Source organism: Vulpes lagopus, chromosome 5 (assembly GCF_018345385.1).
Source record: "Vulpes lagopus strain Blue_001 chromosome 5, ASM1834538v1, whole genome shotgun sequence".
NCBI lineage: Eukaryota > Metazoa > Chordata > Mammalia > Carnivora > Canidae > Vulpes > Vulpes lagopus.
Window position 1 is genome coordinate 9,304,895 of NC_054828.1, and position 16,956 is coordinate 9,321,850.

The following is a 16,956-nucleotide window of genomic DNA, read 5'->3' on the forward strand; positions in this document are numbered from 1 at the left end:
CTGCAGTCCGCGTGGCCCACCAGTGACCGGTGCCTGCACGGATGGGGCCGGGAGTACTAGCGGCGGAACCGGCACAGATTTCCCAAAGTAACACAGATCGAGTCTGATTTTCCCTGAAAACAATATCCTCTGAAGGCGTGACGTTCTATCTAAAGGCTTGATGCCTGACATCTCACTGGCTCTATCCCGAGCGAAGGCTTTGCTCCCTTCTACATGAGGGCCCCAGTCACCTTTGAGCACAGTTAACGGGAGTGATGACCACATGCGCGGCGGTGTTCTTAGTCTTCGGAACTCTATTTTCTTTTTCTTTTTTTTTTCTAAGATTTTATTTATTTATTCATGAGAGACACACACCCAGAAGCAGAGGCAGAGGCGGAGGGAGAAGCAGGCTCCCTGTGTTGGGAGCCCGATGCAGGACTCGATCACAGGACCCTGGGATCATGCCCTGAGCTGAAGGCAGATGCTCAACCTCTGAGCCACCCAGGAGTCCCCAGAACTCCATTTTCACATACGCCTTGTGGACTCCTTTGGTCTTCAGCACACTTCTAGGAAGGAGGTGCGACCACCCCCATTTGACAGCAGGGAAAATGGAGCTTAGAAAGGTTTAAAAAACTGGCCCATGGGGGCGCCCGGGTATTTGCCTTCAGCTCAGGCCATGATCCCGGAGTCCTGGGATCAAGCATGAGCCCTGTGTCACACTCAACGGGGAGTCTGCTTCTCCCTCTCCCTCTCCCTCTGCCCTTTGGCCCTGCTTGTGCTCGCCAGCTCTCTCTCACTCTCTCAAATAAACAGACAAATAAAATCTTAAAAAAAAAAAAAAAAAAAGCTGGCCCATCTTCACAGAGCAAATAAAAGGCAGAATGAGCCCCTGGGTCTGTCTGACTCAGGTCCCCAGCAGTTTCCACACGCCACATGCCACCTACCCATGAGTTGAACAGCACAGCCAACCCCTTGACATTTCAGATGCGGAGACTTCCCAGCTGAAACCCTGGCCTACGATGCATGCTCAAGGCCCAGCCTGGCAGGGAGCAGTGCTGACATGTGGGTGAGCGCCCCTTCCCGCCGGGCTCAGACCGAGCGGCCTCTTCTGGCTCTCCAGTGAGTCAGGAGGCGACTCAGGGTCGGGCTCTGGGCTGGGTGAGGAGCTGAGTCAGGGAACACCAGGTTTCAAAGGACGGTGGCTCTGAGCCAGCGCCCCTCAAGCACCAGGAACACTAGTGCTCGGGACAGTCTTTCTGAGCAGACCCTGCCACCCTGCCCTGCCCCAGTCCCAGGCCTGCCGGTCCTGATAGCTGTTCCTGCTAGCCTGACCCTGACGCCTACATGTCCATCATTCCTTTGGGTTCTTGTTGGGAAGCAGAATGGTGCAGAGTCTGGAGATGTGAAAGGTCATTTGTGGTTGTCACAATGATTAGGGGCCACTACCTACTAATATTTAGGGACCAAGAACACCAAATACCCTATAATATGCAAGACAGTCTGGATCACAAAATACTGTCACAGCCAATATGCCAACAGTGCCCCCCACCAAGGAGCACCTGGTTAAGCACGGCCCCTTCCCAGAGCTCCTCCCCAAGAAAGAGGGGAGGAAGGGAGGATTCCAGCCAGGAGCGAGTCCTAGAGCCCTCAGTGCCTGATCAAAGACACCCCCAGGGGCACCTGGGTGTCTTAGCAGTTGAGCATATGCTTTTGGCTGAGGCCATGATCCTGAAGTCCTGGGATCGAGTCCCTATCAGGCTCCTTGCAGGGAACCTGCTTCTCCCTCTGCCTGTGTCTCCACCTCTGTGTGTGTGTGTGTGTGTCTGTGTGTGTGTGTGTGTGTGTGTGTGTGTGATGAATAAATAAATAAAATATTAAAAAAAAAAAAAAGACACCTTCCCCAACACACACACCAAGACCCTAAAGCCCATCCTGAACATACCCACGGTCAAGTCTGTGTTCCAGGGCCCCTCCCTGCTGTTGCCAAGGTCTCCTGGGCCTGCATTTGCAGAAACCTGCCTTGGCCTCTCTCCCATCAGCCGACTCAGCTGAACAATCCTATTCACAAAGCCTAGAATCTCAGGTCCTTGGACTTCCAAACACATACCACCACGGCCACCAAATCTTAGACTCACGCCCTCTTTAAAACACAGAACTAAAAAAAAATTAAAAAGACACAGAACTTTACAAGCTTTGAATCACAGAGGCTTGGAATTTCATTGTCAATGAGCCTTCAATCTCACTCCAAACCCTTCGACTCAATCACAGAAGCTTCAAGTCTGAGGCTCCCAGAAGTTGACACTTCTGAAGCTGCTCCACTCTGGAGTCATCAGAGCTTTGGTCCAGGAGGCAGAGACCTGAACCACCTGCGTCCTTCACCCCAGCCTTGGCAGCCTCTGCCACAGGGCCTGGGGAGCCCAATATGCTCTGAGCGGCTCCCAGTGTTGGGGAGTCCCTCCTGAAGGAGGCAGCACTCCTCCCCCAGGCGGCTCCCACACACTTGGACCCAGGGCTCTCCCCGAGACACAGGACCAAGTCCAGCTCTGCCCAGGAGCAGGACTCCTCCCCTCCCCTCCTGGGGCCAGCCTCACTGCGGCTCCCAAGCCCAGGCTCCCACCTGCACTGAGGGTGGAGCCCAGAGGGATGGTGAGGACACAGATGCCAGAGGGCCCCGGGGACTCTGTTTACCCAACACACCAGAAATGTGGCAACCTGGAAGGGTCTCCGTGGGCTGCTCGGTGCCCAGGGCCCAGAGTGCCTGAGGTCATGGGTGAGGGCAAGTGTGGCTGGCACCCCAGGCTCCCAAGGTTAGAAGAGGCCATCTCACCCACACCCTTCTTTTTCAGTAGAGACACGGAGGCTCAGAGAGAAGGAACTGCCCAAAGTCACACATCTAGTTTATGGCGGACAGGACTCAGATGTGTTTTCCATCCAGGGGCTTCTAAGATATTTGGGCCAGCTTTGTGCTGCTTTGGCCCAGCCAGATGTGCCAGATGTGTCAGACGGTGAGATGGGTCACACTCCTGGATCAAGGTCATCTGAGCCATGCCTCTACCTCCAGCCCAGTCCCGGTCTTGACTGTCTAAATCCATATGCAGCTCAGAGAGGTAAAGTAACTTTCCCAAGGTCACACAGCACCCAAATGGCAGAGCCAGAATCAGCCCTTGTACCACCCAGGCAAGGTGTCTGTGACATGGTCCTATCATCTCCCTGGTCCTCCAGTAAGCCTTTCTCTCCCTCAGAGGCCCAAAGCTCCTGTGGTCTCTCTTTTCCTGGCCTGACCACCCCCCAGCCCCCATGCTACAGGCCCCTAAGGTTTCCCCAACATACTGTACTAAAACTATCCCCATGGATGGTGCCTGCATCCCCCACTCCTGGGAGCTCCCCAGGGGAGACCAGCTAGCTGTCAGCTCCATGATCCCAGGGCTGACGTCAGTGAGCACTGGGGAAGCAGAGTTATTGAGCGGACCCTCTAACATACCTGAAACCTCCTGAGCCATCCTACAGAAGGAACATCTGGCTTGCGGCCCTCCACCCACCTAGGGGCACCGGGACCCACACTCCACCTGCTCCAGCAGATACCCTCCGGTTTCCAAGGTCATCACCCAGCCCCCTCCACAGCAGGAAGGTCAGCAGCCTTCCTGGGGGGCCACCTCCCTACCCCGGCCTGCATCCCGGGTGGCCCGGGTGGCCAGAGTTGGGCTCAGACGCCACCCTGCGTGGCCTCAAGCACCAGTAGAGCCTCTGTTCTGCTTGGAGGGAGCCCAAAACCCAGAGGCCACCATGTCCGGGTCCCAGAACCTCCTCCTCCCCGCCCCCAACCCCCAGCTCACCCCTCAATCTATTTCTACACTGCACGGAGGAGTCAGTCCTTCTACAACACTGATGGCTCCACATACAACTGTGCTGTGACCTTCGCCCGCTCCCGCTGCTCAGAGAACTCAGGCCAGCTCCTCACTCAGCCCTGCAAGCGGCCCTTTCCCCTCGCCCCTCCTCCCTCCACACTGTCCCTCAGTCCTCCACTCTGAGCACAACAAACCGCCGTGGTTCCCCTCATCTCCAGGCCTTCGGTCCCGATGTAGCCTCCTCCCCACTGCCCTCTCTACCTAACACCGCTTACTCCTGGAGACTCGGCCCGGACCTCGCCAACGTGCACCCAGCGACCCAGAAGGAGCACCCGCGGTGTGCGAGGCACCATGCTGGGGTGCTGGGGTCCAGCAGGGAACGAGACAGGCTCAGTCCTCATCCTGCTCCCCTGACAGGACCCTGGAGGAGGCAAATGTTACCTTCAGAATGGCACAGCTAGGGAGTGACAAGTGGGGAGGCCGAGGGGGAAATCACGGCAGGCAGCCCTGAGGAGGTGATGCGCTGTGACCTGAAGGTTGTAGTGAAGAATTTTGCCAGGTGGAGAGGGAAAGGAAAAGCATTTCAAAAGGAAGAGTCTGTGAGAAGGCCCTGAGGCCCGGGAGAAGGCAGGGGAAGCAGAGGGGTAAGAAGTAAGGTGGCCTGAGGGGCTGGGTTAGGACTTGGCTCTGCTCCTCCAGGACAGTGGGAAACAGCAAAGGGACTTTAGCAGGAGCCAGCACGAGCTGTCCAGGAGCAGCAAGTGGAGGCTGCAAGATCTGTGAGGAGGCTGCTTGCCGCTGCCTCTGGGACCACGCTCACGGGGACCCATCAGGCTCTCATCAACCCAGAGGCCACCGTCAGTCAAACGGGAGCTGGGAGCTGAGTCATGGGCCAGGGTCTGACTTCACTCTGCATTCCTGGTCCCTGGGGAAGAGACCTGGGGCTCACACCCAAGGACTTTCTGAGCCAGCCAGGCACTGGACCAAGCCCTGCAGTCATCAAGACTTCCAGAATGTTCACATCGGCAGGACGCCCTCCATGCCCCAATGTCCCCCGAGACCCACCAACCTGAGCTCGCTCCCAACCAAAGGCAGGTGTGACAAGCAGGTCTCCAACAGGGAAGAGCTTGGCCCCACCACACAAAGGATATGGGTTACACACCATCTTGATGCACCAGTTCCGGGGGCTGGTGGTCTGTCGCAGACAGAAGAAGGCAACCGGTGCCAGGTCCGGGTGAGGGACTTCAGGATCGGCTCCATCCAGGGGCTCCTCCGGGCCTGGAGGGGAGGGAGGGGGGCTCTGGGGCCCCGGCTGCTCCGTGACTCCGGGCTCAGCTGCTGGGGCGGTGGCAGACGAGGAGGAGGGCGGCGGGGAGCTCTCAGCCATGTCGGCGCTGAGCAGGGAGCCCTGGGGGGGGAAGATGGGGGCGCATGGCAGGGGGGGCTTGGCAACCCGCCTTCTCCCACAAGGGAACGCAGCCCAGACAGTGTGGCCTCAGGTCCCAGGGTCACTCTGCCAAGAGGATTAGGAAACAGCTGAGGGCCCGGATGCACCTGGGTCAGAATCCACTTCCAGAGAGTGGTCCTGGGGCAAGTCTGGTCAACTCTGCTCAGCCACAGTTTGCAGAGATGAAGAGTGAGAATAAGACCCGCTTAGAATGGAGTTGTGACATTAGTTGAGTTGTTGTTGTTGTTTTAAATGAGGCTACGGTTGTAAATTTACTGCATCACCGAAGACAAGAAAATTTGTAGGAAGAAAGGAGAAGTTACTGTACATCAGATGTCACTGCCAGGATGACACGCGTTAACAACCGAGAGGTTGGCATGCTGCGGAGCCAGACACCAAGGCAGCTGGGCAAGCCTGGAGGGAACCAAGGCAGGCTTCCCTGAGGCAGTGACACCTGAGCTGGGACCTACAGTGGAGCCCAAGGATCCCACCCACCACCTCACAAAAGTGACAACGCAGAGACCTTGCGCACCAAGCTCTTTGCCTTACACCTGGAGAAACTGAGGCCCAGAGAAGGGACGGCACAGACACACAGCCGGGTCACAGCAGAGGGACAACAGCGCCCCCAGGGCTGGCTTCCTGGGATGTGACTTGGGCGGCCACCCAGGACTCCATGCTCAGAAGGGCCCCGCTCTGGGTTTAATGCCCTGTTGTCACCAACCTGAAATTCTTAATAACTGTTTGATCAGCCCCCCCCCCCCCGCCGCCCCGTTTCACTGGGCAGTGAGCCCTGCAAACCACGTAGCTGCTCCCGACTTCAGCTCAGAGGTTACTTGCGCATCCTGGTCTTGCTTGAGCCTTCCAACAACCCCAGGAACGCTGCTGCACAGATGGAGAAACAGACCCAGAGAAGGAAGTGGCACCTCGTGGCCTCACACTGCCCCAAGCGTAGAACTAGGGCATGCTTAGATGCCACAGTCCCGGCGCTGGCACCCCCGATTCACCGACAGCTGACCATGGCCTAGCCTGGCGCCCCGACACAGCTGGCCCACAGACAGGTAGGGAGACAGCCGCTCCTCAGGGCCTGCCCCCTCACCACCTCATCCGAGAGGCCACCGGTCCCTGAATCGTCACGTGCCAGGGTGCCCGGGCCCTGGGACCCCGACCGTGCCAGGCTGGGCGATGGGAGCTGGAGATGGAAACTACACTCCTGGTGCTCATCCGGAGGGCTGCCACCCGCGGCTGCTGAGCTGCCCAGAGCTGATGCGTTTGGACATTTCTCTGGCTCCCGGGGGCGACAGGCGGGAGTTGGCACCTCCTGCCACTTTACCCGGCTGGTCAGGGACGCAGAGTTTTCCTCCCAAACTCCATCCAGTTCCAGAAAAATGGCCATGGGCCTTACATAAGCTTTTAGGCGACTCAGCCTGCCATGTGTCAACCCCTGGGCTGCAAAACCTCCTCCCCGGGGTGGCTCTGGGTCTGCCCGCCGCCGTGCCCGCCTCGGAGCCCACTGTCCCTCTGCCGGGCCCTTGCTTCGGCTGCGCTGGATGTCCTGGGGCCCCAGAGGACCAGCCGCCTCCTCCACCTCCGCTCACCCCGTTCCCTGGGACACTCTCTCCTCCAGCTCCCACGCCCTGCTCCCCCAGGCCCTGACGATTCATTTGTCCAGGAAATATTTCCTGAGCACCTACTACGTGCATGCGCTGCACCGGCTCTGCAGCTACGCCAGTGAATAAGACAGCAGCTTGGCAGCAGCCCCCATTCAGCTGACGCCCCAGCAAGGGAGAGAGACACACGAGTCAATTAATTTCTCTCCCTCTGGGTTCCAGAGCCCTTATCACCACCAAACATGCCGTTTAATTTATGTATTTATATCTTTATGACTTAGCGGCTGCCTGCCCAATCTGAAAGAAGGCTGTAAGAGAGCCGGGGGACTGCGGGCCACCTTGTTCACCGTTGCAGCCCCCCCAGTGCCTAGAACAGTGCCTGGAACACACTAGGTGCTCAACCAATATTCACTGAATAAGTTAATAAAACGTGCTGGGAAGTAAACAAACAAGGGAGAAAGGTGGGAGTGGGGAAAGCATCTCGTGGAAGGAGAGAGACACCGAAGATCAAAACAGGAACCAGAAGGCACCGGCCACGTGTGATCTGTAGGACGAGCACTCCAGGTAGAAGGAACAGCATGTGCAGAGATGGAGGCTGGAATGAGCTCAGTGCATTTAGGGGAGAGGAATGAGGCCAGTGTGCCAAGCCCAGAGCCTGGGAGGGGATGAAATGAGTGTCTGGCAGGGCCCGCGGTGAGTGCACCGTGCACGGAAGGAGCTCGCAGTGTATTCCCCAAGAGCAACGGGAAGCCACAGGAGGGTTTTAGGCAGGGAGGGGTGTGCTCTGGTCTGTGCCTTTAAGCCATCCCTCCTGCGGGGGCGGAAGGGAGAGTGAGTGGAGGGGCAGGGGTAGGGCAGGGAGGGCCAAAAGGAGGTGGGAAGAATGGGGTGGATTGGAGACATATTTTAGAGGAAAAAAGCCTGGCCCTGGGTTGGTCCCGATGTCACCCCACCTGGCACCTCCAAACCCCTTTCCACAGCCACATCGGTTCAAGGAGCACCGCGGCCTCTAGAACCGCACATGCCACCCCCCTTGCTCTCAGCCATGTCCACTCCGTCCTAACTTGCTTTTTGCCTCACTTGGCCTTGTGGAAGGCTGTCACACTGTGTGGTCTTCTGTCCTCACACCTCTCCTGCCTCACTGCAGGACTCCTAGAGGCCACTACTGCCCAGGCCACCACCCCAACCCATTCCCCAGTGCCCACCAGTCTCCACCCTCTGACCTGCTTCCCAGTGCCCACTCAGCCTCCACCCTCTGACCTGCTTCCCAGTGCCCACCAGCCTTCACCTTCCAACCTGCTCCCAGTTCTCACTCAGCCTCCACCCTCTGACCTGCTCCCAGTGCCCACCAGCCTTCACCCTCTGACCTGCTCCCAGTGCCCACTCAGCCTCCACCCTCTGACCAGCTCCCCAATGCCCACCCAACCTCCACCCTCTGACCTGACCCCCAGTGCCCACCCAGCCTCCACTCTCTGACCTGCTTCCCAGTGCCCACTCAGCCTCAACCCTCTGACCTGCCCCCCAGTGCCCACTCAGCCTCAACCCTCTGACCTGTTCCCCAGTGCCCACCCAACCTCCACCCTCTGACCTGCTCCCCAGGGCCCACTCAGGGTGCCACTCTCTCTGCTTCCTTTAGTCCCAATTCCCTCCGGCCTGTGCCCTGAAGCCCTGTTCCGGTCCCCAGCTGCCCAGTTGCCTATGGCAGGAAGCTCTTGAGAGGTTGGCAGCTGGGCTCCCCGGGGCTCCAACCTGTCTGAAAATGGAGCCTCATGGGGATGAGAAGACTGGCTTTAGGTGACAGCATTGATGGACTCAAACTCAGGTCCCTCTGGCCCCAGAGTCTGAGCAGCCTCCACATCCTGAGCCTCCTCCTTGTAAGTATTCCAAGAGTGGGGCCACCAGGCTACGGTGTGGTAACTGGACTGGTCTCCATGAGCAAGTGCAGAGGCAGGAGCAGAACCCCACTGTGACTGGAACACACGCTCTGCACCCCTGACTCCACCAGCCTCTTGGAGCCTCAGCCTTTCTCTTCATAAAGTTCAGCCCTCTTCCTGCTGCATCAGCAGGTCCCACATGATGTGGATGGGAAGGCTCTCTAAGACCCACGAAGGTAGATGTCCAAGCATACATGAGGCCAGCTGTGACATCCCCAGGGGCTGCCATCCCAGACCTCTCTCTGCCATAACTACCATCACAACTACCACCATCACCATCTCCATTATCACCATCATCATTATCACCATCATCACCATCACCACCATCACCACTATCACCATCATCACCACCATCACCCTCATCATCATAACTATCACCATTATCACCATCAACACCACCACCATCACCACCATCATCATCATCACCATCACCATCACCACCACCACCCTCACCACCCTCACCACCATCACCACCATCACCCTTATCACCATCATCACCACCACCACCATCATCACCACCATCACCATCACCCGTATCACCATCATCACCACCACCACCATCATCATCATCATCATCACCATCACCACCACCATCACCATCATGACTACCATCACCTTTATCACCATCATCACCACCATCACCACCATCACCACCCTCACCACCATGCATCATTTATGTCCATTTCTACCCCAGAACCCTAAGGTACAAACCATCCTTATTTCTACTTTATGAAGAAAGAAACTGGGACCCAGAGAAGTTCAGCAAGGCCCATTCTCACTCAGCTGGTATAGAGCAGAGTCAACTCCCACTCCCGAACCTAAGCACTGAACGTTAACAGACACCACTCTGGCACAGGAAAAGGTGTCCTGGAACCAGGCCTTCCTTCCCAAGCTAAGTGGGCAGACAGTACCCATGTGGCTGATGTGCAGCCAAGAGCCCCAGTGTGGACGAAGACCCTGCAAGTCTTCCCAAGTCTGTGGGGAAATCTGCCTCCCAGTATCTTCCAGAGCCCTTGGAGTATGGTGAGGAGAGGCCTTTTGTCTGCAGAGCTCAGAGCGCTGGTGGAGAAAGACAGGAGGCTTAGCCTGGTCACCCCAGGCGATGTGTGCACGTGCACACGCGTGCACACGTGTGTATACACGCATATGCATGCACTTGTGTGAGTGTGTGTTTGTGTGTTCACGGGCACACACAGGCAGACAACTTGTTTATTCCTTTATCAATGACCACACATCAACACATCAGCTAATGTCGTAGCTAGGACAATAAGCAACAAATTCATTCTGGGAATACCAGATTCTAGGAATCTCAGAATCAGAGTATCTTAGAATCATCCAGAACCTTAGAAGCTCACAATATTAGCTACAATAACCTCAGATTCTATAGCATGGTATTTCAGAGCACACGCCAGAAGCCAAGACTGTGCCAGAGTCCCAGCTCTGACACCAATCCACCTTGGCACACCACTCAGCCCGGCAATGGCCCTCAGTGATCCTGATTACAAAGTGATGGTGACAACTCTTCCGTGGCGGGACCACTGGGAGGACGAGCTGGGGTGACACTGTGAGCACCTGGCTGCACCACCAGACACTGAGCCAGCACGCGGTGGGCCCTGTGACGGTCTCCTGTGCTTGTCAGTGGGTCAGCTGTGGAATTCCAGAATCCCGGAACTCAGAAGCCCCAGAAACACAGCGGCTGGTTTTAGACTCCTACGACCCCAGAGCTCCACATAGGAGTCTCTGAAAAGAATGGGATCCCCAAAGGGGCGTAGTTGGTCACCACATGCTCATCAGCACAAAGATCACACACACACACACACACACACACACGCGCGTACTCACACACATACATCCACTCGTGCACTCACAGATGTACAAAACCAGGCATGTACTCTCACACTCACACACACCGCGTGTACTCACACAGACCCAAACACGCACCTCACACACACTCATGCTCGCCAGTGCAGAGCCAGCATCTGGCGGCCTGTAGAAAGGTCTTTGTGGGGCTGTGGGAAATGCGCCTCCCAGAATCTTTCAGCCGGCATCCCAGAGCCCCTGGAACCCTCTGTCTGCTCCCTCTTCTGCATGACAGCCCTGCAGATGCATGACGACAGCCCGCCCACCCCGGAGCCTCATCTGCCCCAGGGCCTCTTGTCACCAGCTCCCTCAACCACTCCTTGGGCGACATTTCCAGATCATCTACTCCTTGGGACCTGTCCCCAGTCACACTCAAGTTTGCTTACTTTCCTGCACAAGGGCAGGACCAGATTGGCACCAAATAGCCCAGAGAAGAGCAGAGAGGTCACCTGCCTGATTCTGCAATGGAGTCATCTTTTGTTGCAGCCGGGGAGCCCCAGAGCCTGGCTGCCAACCCAGTCAGACTGCAGCATCTACAGTGCATGTGGTCTACTGGCCCCCTCAGATCCTCTTCAAAGGCTCCTGTAGCCTAAAGATGAATGGCTCAAAGATGGCCCTGGATGCATGACCTGACACAGAACTTGCCCTCTCTGCCTGCACACACTGCAGTCATCTTAGGCCTGTCACCAAAATCAACAGCCAACCCCCCCTCCCAGCTTCACAGTGTTCAATGAATTGGCTCGGAACCCCCTCCCGTGGTGGGTAACAAGAGTCAGAGACAACATTATTATTAGTTGAGCACTTACTACGTGCCAGGCAACTCTTTACAATCCAGCGAAGCAGGGATGCCCGGGTGGCCTAGCGGTTAAGCGTGTCTGCATTTGGCTCAGGGCGTGATCCTGGGGTCCCACATCGGGCTCCCCACAGGGAGCCTGCTTCTCCCTCTGCCTGCATCTCTGCCTCTCTGTGTGCCTCTCATGAATTAATAAATAAAATCTTAAAAAAAAAAACAATCCAGCAAAGTGTTTTTGCTCTCTCCACTTTATAGGTAGGTAAACTGAGGCCCAGAAAGGTTAAGGGATTTTCCCAGGGTCAAGAGCTACTTAGTGAAAGAGCTAAGTGTTGGATCTGGAAGACCCACATCCTTGTTGCCAGTTAAAGGGTCATCTAGACCGGGCGGTAGACAGGCCACCGCAGCACACCCACCCCCAGCACCTGTCCACATGTCTGTCACTAGACATTGTCACTGTCAGCTCTCAGCCTTATGACTAGTGCCAGCCAGCGAGACTGTATTAGAGTCTCCATCAGTGTGTTTGAACATTTCCCAGCAGGTGACTCTGCTGATCATTTTTACTCATTCTGCAGTAATGAGGGCCTTGGGTCTTACTTCAGCTAAAAAATGAGAGTGAATGGGGTCCCTGGAGGGAGGGAGGTCGTTCTAGAAGGAAGAGCACTGGATCAGGAGTCTCAGTGCCCGGGCTCGGGGCCCAGCGCCACTCTCGCTGCACCACACCGCCTCACCAAGTTTCACATCCTCGTGTATAAAATGCAGAAGAGGATTCCTTGTCTACCTCACTAACGGGATAGCAAACGGGGGGGGGGAGAGAACTGGAAAGTACCTTCATGAAGGCAAAACAGTTTCAGTTCTCTGTACCAGGCCCCATGCTAGGCCCTTCAGAGATGCTTCTAAGCCTCACAGAAATCCTTTAAGGTGAAAGGAACGGTCCCACTTGTACAAGAAGCTGACTCTCCCCCAGGCCTTGCCCCTCTGGGCCATGCCCATGATCGTGAACTTGCTCTTGTCTCTCCTCCCCACTAGGACAAGAGCTGAGGGATCTGGGGAGAAGGCCTCCGTCCCTGGACCGACAGCTGCCTGTGGCCCGCCCTGCTCATCAGGACCAGCAGTCAATGATGAGGAGAGAGGAAAGCCTGACACTCTTCTCAAAATGCATCACCAGTGAGACCACCATGGCCAGAGTACAGAAAAGGGGGCAACTGGCAGAGGTAGGGCTCTGACATGAAGGGAGAGGTCTGTGAGGCAGGGCTAGGTCGGCGCTGACTTCCAGCCCCGAAAGACCCTGGCCTCCATCCTGGAGAAACCACCCCCCTGTTATCCGGTCCTGCTCAACGAGCCCCCAAAGCCCCTCACTCCCGTTCAAGGACATCCAAACACCTTGTGCCTTCAAGCCCTCCCCAGGCTGCGCCGCCTACACACCAAGCAGAGTCCCGGTCTCCCGGCCAAGGGCACAAGAGAAAACCAGGCCCTGCAGCCATGTGCCCACACAGCACCTGGCCCAGAGGAGGCCCTGGGCCCCCCACCCTAGGGGCACTGGGGCAGATGTTATCTGCTCCCTGTTGTTTGCCGCTGTGTCCCCCAGCAACCAGAACAGGGCTCAGCACATAGTAGGTGCTTCATAAACACAGGAGAGAGAGAAAAGGGAATCGGCTTTGTTTTCTTCCTTCCTCAGACTGGCAGCCATGAGGGGGAGAGACTGAGCCCACATCTTCCTGGATATCAGCATCCACAGGCCCACGGACCTACAGACCCATGGATCCAAGGCTCCACACATCACAGATGCACAGACATGTACACCCACAGATCCGCAGATCTTCGGACCCACGGACCTACAGATGCACACACACCCCCACACACACACACACTCTCTACCGAGAGCCACAGACGGTGGATCCCGGGGCACGAACACACTGACCGCACACCCAGGGCACCCTGGAAGATGGACACAGGGTTGAGGGAACAAGGCAGAAGCAGATCCTGGGAATGTGCTTGAAGAAAACATTCTGCAGAAAAGAACTGGAGGGAGGAGAGGGGTCAGAAAGGAGCAGCGGCAAAGGAAGGACAAGAAAGGAAGCAGGGAGGAGGAAAGGAGATGGAGAAGAGGGCAGGAGGACCCTGCTCTCCCTACAGCCTGCCGGCGGCTCCCTGGACCCCCACACCCAGCCTGGCATCCCCTCCTTCCAGATGCCATCGTAGTGTCTGAGCACCCTGAGCTGGGGGCTGGGCACTCGGAGAACAAGCGGGCAGAGGGGGAGGCGGCCGGGAATCCAGGAGCCCCACGAGAGCCTGCTTTGTCACCTTGGCAAGCACTCAGAAGCTGCCTGGGGGCGGGAGCTCTTCCAGGGTGGGGGAGAACCCAAGTGGTGTCCAGAAACAGACTTTCCCGGGAGAGCTGAGCCCCAGGGGAGTCCCACTTGGGGTGCAGGGCACGGGGTGAGGGTGGCAGAGATGGCAGTGGAGGCGGCATGATGAAGGGGCCTGGGGGAGTCACAGGTGGTGACGCCCTGCACTCAGGGTGTGGATCCGGTACAGGAGGCAGAGGAGCTGCAGTCACAGCTGTCCCCAAACTGCTCCCCGCTTGGCTGTGGGCTCCCTGGAGGAGTCCGTCTGGAGCCCATGATGGAGGCTGAGAGAGGAGCAGTTCTCACAGCCACCTCTGCCCCCACATCCCCACCCAAGGTCAAGGGAAGTCAGGGCACCGGGACTGGGGAACTGCTGCCTGGTGCGCCCTGGTGGGCCTAGAAGATGCCCTCTCAGAAGCACCTAGAATGGGTGGGAAGGACCCAGGAGGGGCCTCCTGCCAACCCTCTAGCCCCTCCCCAAAGCTGCCCCTTGGGGTGCCCAGGGGCAGGCGCTGAGCAGCCAGGAAGAGAGTGCAGGGACTCAGGCTCTCTGGGGCATGTGTGCCCAGGTCCTCATGAATTTGGTGCCAGACGGCTCAGCGCCACCCCCCCCAGGATGTGATCCTCCCTCTTCCTCTTCCTCCCCCGACTGCAGCCTCAGAATTGGTCCCTACTCTGTGTCGCCCTACCCTGTCACCCACTGGCATCCCCTCCCTCTGGCTCAGCCTGGATGGTGGAGGCAGGAAGGGGACAGGAAGGTAGCCAGACTCCCCACCCTGTCCCCAGCCCAGCCCAGGTCCTGTAGTCTGAACAAAAAGTTTATCCTGAAGGGTGGATGAATTTCCAAAGCCAGTCCTTGGGGCTGAGGGGAAATATTGATCCAAGAGGTGACTTGACAGTGTGGGCAGGGCCTGAGGATTGCAGCCTCGGGAAGCAGGCCTGAACTCCTGGGCCAGACCCTTTCCCGCAGGCCCAGCCCATGGCCCCACATCCCTATCTGCACAGCATCCCGGCTCCCAGGTGGTGCCAGTATCTGCTGGGTGAATCCTCAGGACGGTGAGAGACTGACAGACAGACAAGACAGCCCCGCTCCCTGCTCAGGCCAACCTGAGCACTCCAGCCCTAGGACATTCCTCACATGGCATGTCAGACCCCATCACACCATACAGGCACAGACGCAAGCAAGCTTTCTCTCTGTCCCTCTCATCCTCTCTCTCTCTCTCTCTCTCTCTCTCTCTCACACACACACACACACACACACACCTGGACCCAGAACACAGACTCACTCAGCCAGGATATAGCTCAGAGGTCTCCCCACATGCCAGACTCATGCCCGGCTTAGAGCCCCCCAGGACCCCGAAAGGAGGAGAAAGACACAAGCAGAGCGGCTCACTGATACCTCAGCCTGGGCCCATCCAAAAGCCCCCTCCCCCAGGCATATGCTCCCCCCGAAGAGGCCTGCCCACCCCCTGCCAAAGCCTCTTGCCCCCCACATCCCCCTGCACACCACCCAGCAGACAATTAAAACCCAATCATCATAGACACTCATTATATAACCAGCCCCAACCTGCCGAGGATTTCTTTTACCCCCTAGAGTCCCGCTCCAGCCCGGCCTGGCTTCACGCAGCGAAGCCTTGAGTCCCCCCAGGGGCTGACCGCGGCCCACCACCACCTCTGCCTCCAGGAAAGTTGAGCCGCCGGGGTTCCCCCGTCCAATCCCCCTGCTGCTACTGTCCCTCCGCCAGTCCGCCCGGCTCAGCCCTCTGGACGCTGACACCAGCCCTGGGCCGGCGGCCGCAGAGCCGCAGCAGCGGCGGGGCGCGGGGCGCGGGGCGCGGGCGCGGGAGCGGGAGCGGGACGCGGGCGCGGGAGCGGGACGCCGGACCCAGCCCGGGCCCCCCGGCCGCCAGCCTGACTTGTTGAATGAATTTCTGCGGCGCCGGCTCGCGGCTTCAGCGTTGGCACCGAGAGAACTTTCGTGGCCTTGGAGAGGGACCGGTCAAAGTTTCCCGTCCTTCCTCCCAAGGCACCTGCCCGACAGCGCGGGATGCGCCGACCCGCTGGGCTCGCGTGTGTCGGGGCCGCGGGGCGCGGGGGTGGGGAATCGGCCCCAGAAACACGCAAACAAACGCCTCAGAACCACAGACCCGACGCGCTAGGAAACTGGCCTCGGAGCGGAGCCCCCGCCCCCACCTACCTGCGCATGGACCCGGCAGCGCAGCAGGGGTCGTCCGGGTGGAGGCGCGGGTCGCCGCGTGCCCCGCAGCCGGAGATCCGGGGGACCCCGGGCCCGCCAGCCGCCGCCCCCCGCCGGTTCAGGATCAGCTGAGCCCCTGGGGCGCGCGGGGCGGCGGGCGGGGGGCGGCGGGCCCCGGGGCCCGGGCCATGGCGGGAGGGCGGCGAGCCTGGGGCAGCGGCGAGGAGCCGGCGGCGCGGACGAGCGGCGGCCGGCGCGGGAGTTGGAGCGCGGCGGGCGGCGGGCGGCGGGCGGCGGGCGGCGGGCGGCGGGAGCGCGGCGCTCGGGGGCCGGGGCCGGGCGGGGGGGGCGGGGGCGCCGGGACCCGGCGGGGCGGGGCGGGGGCGCGGCCGGTCCCGGCTCGGCTGGGCTCGCGCCTCCGGCCGCGGGCTCGAGGCGCGGGGTCTGCGCGCGGCGGGGGCTGCGGAGGAGCCCGAGCGCCCGGCGGTGCGGGGACGTGCGGCGGCGGCGAGACCGAGCCGCGCCGCGTGCGAGGCAAAGCCGTCCTTATACTGACACCAAATGTCTTCGGGGAAAGCTGCAGGCGCGGGACGCCGGGGGAGGCGGGAGGCGACAGACAGGCTCGGCGGCGGCCGAGCCCCCACGCCGCCCCCGAGGGCAGGAAGCCCCGGCCCCGCCGCCTCCCCGCGCAGTTCAGGGGCGCGCCGGGGGAGGGTCCTCTCCAGGGGCTGCGTCATGCGCAGGGAGGGAGGGAGGGAGGGACCCCATGACCGACCACCCTCGGGTCCCAGGTGCCTGCTCGGCGCGGAACACTTTGGATTCTCACCCAGGTACTGTGAGATGGGGGCGGGGGGCTCCACTGCCCAGGAGAGGCGCTGCCCAGCTGAGGCCACAGCTCGGAAATGGTGGAGCAGGCTGCCGCTGGGCTCCAAAGGCGGCTCTTGGGCCC

The 16,956-nt window shown here is 59.1% G+C and overlaps 1 protein-coding gene across 1 annotated transcript in view; it reads right to left on the reverse strand.

Moving 5' to 3' along the window:
• The window catches only part of CACNA1I (calcium voltage-gated channel subunit alpha1 I), a 112,563-nt gene extending 96,475 nt beyond the window's left edge, over positions 1-16,088 (reverse strand). Inside the window, exons 1-2 of the mRNA XM_041756926.1 lie at positions 16,008-16,088; positions 4,976-5,232 (exon numbers count right to left, since the gene is read on the reverse strand). Of these exons, the coding sequence (XP_041612860.1) occupies positions 4,976-5,211 (236 nt within the window). The 5' untranslated portion in view covers positions 5,212-5,232; positions 16,008-16,088. The remainder of the gene's footprint in view (positions 1-4,975; positions 5,233-16,007) is intronic.
• Between the last annotated feature and the right edge of the window lie 868 nt (positions 16,089-16,956).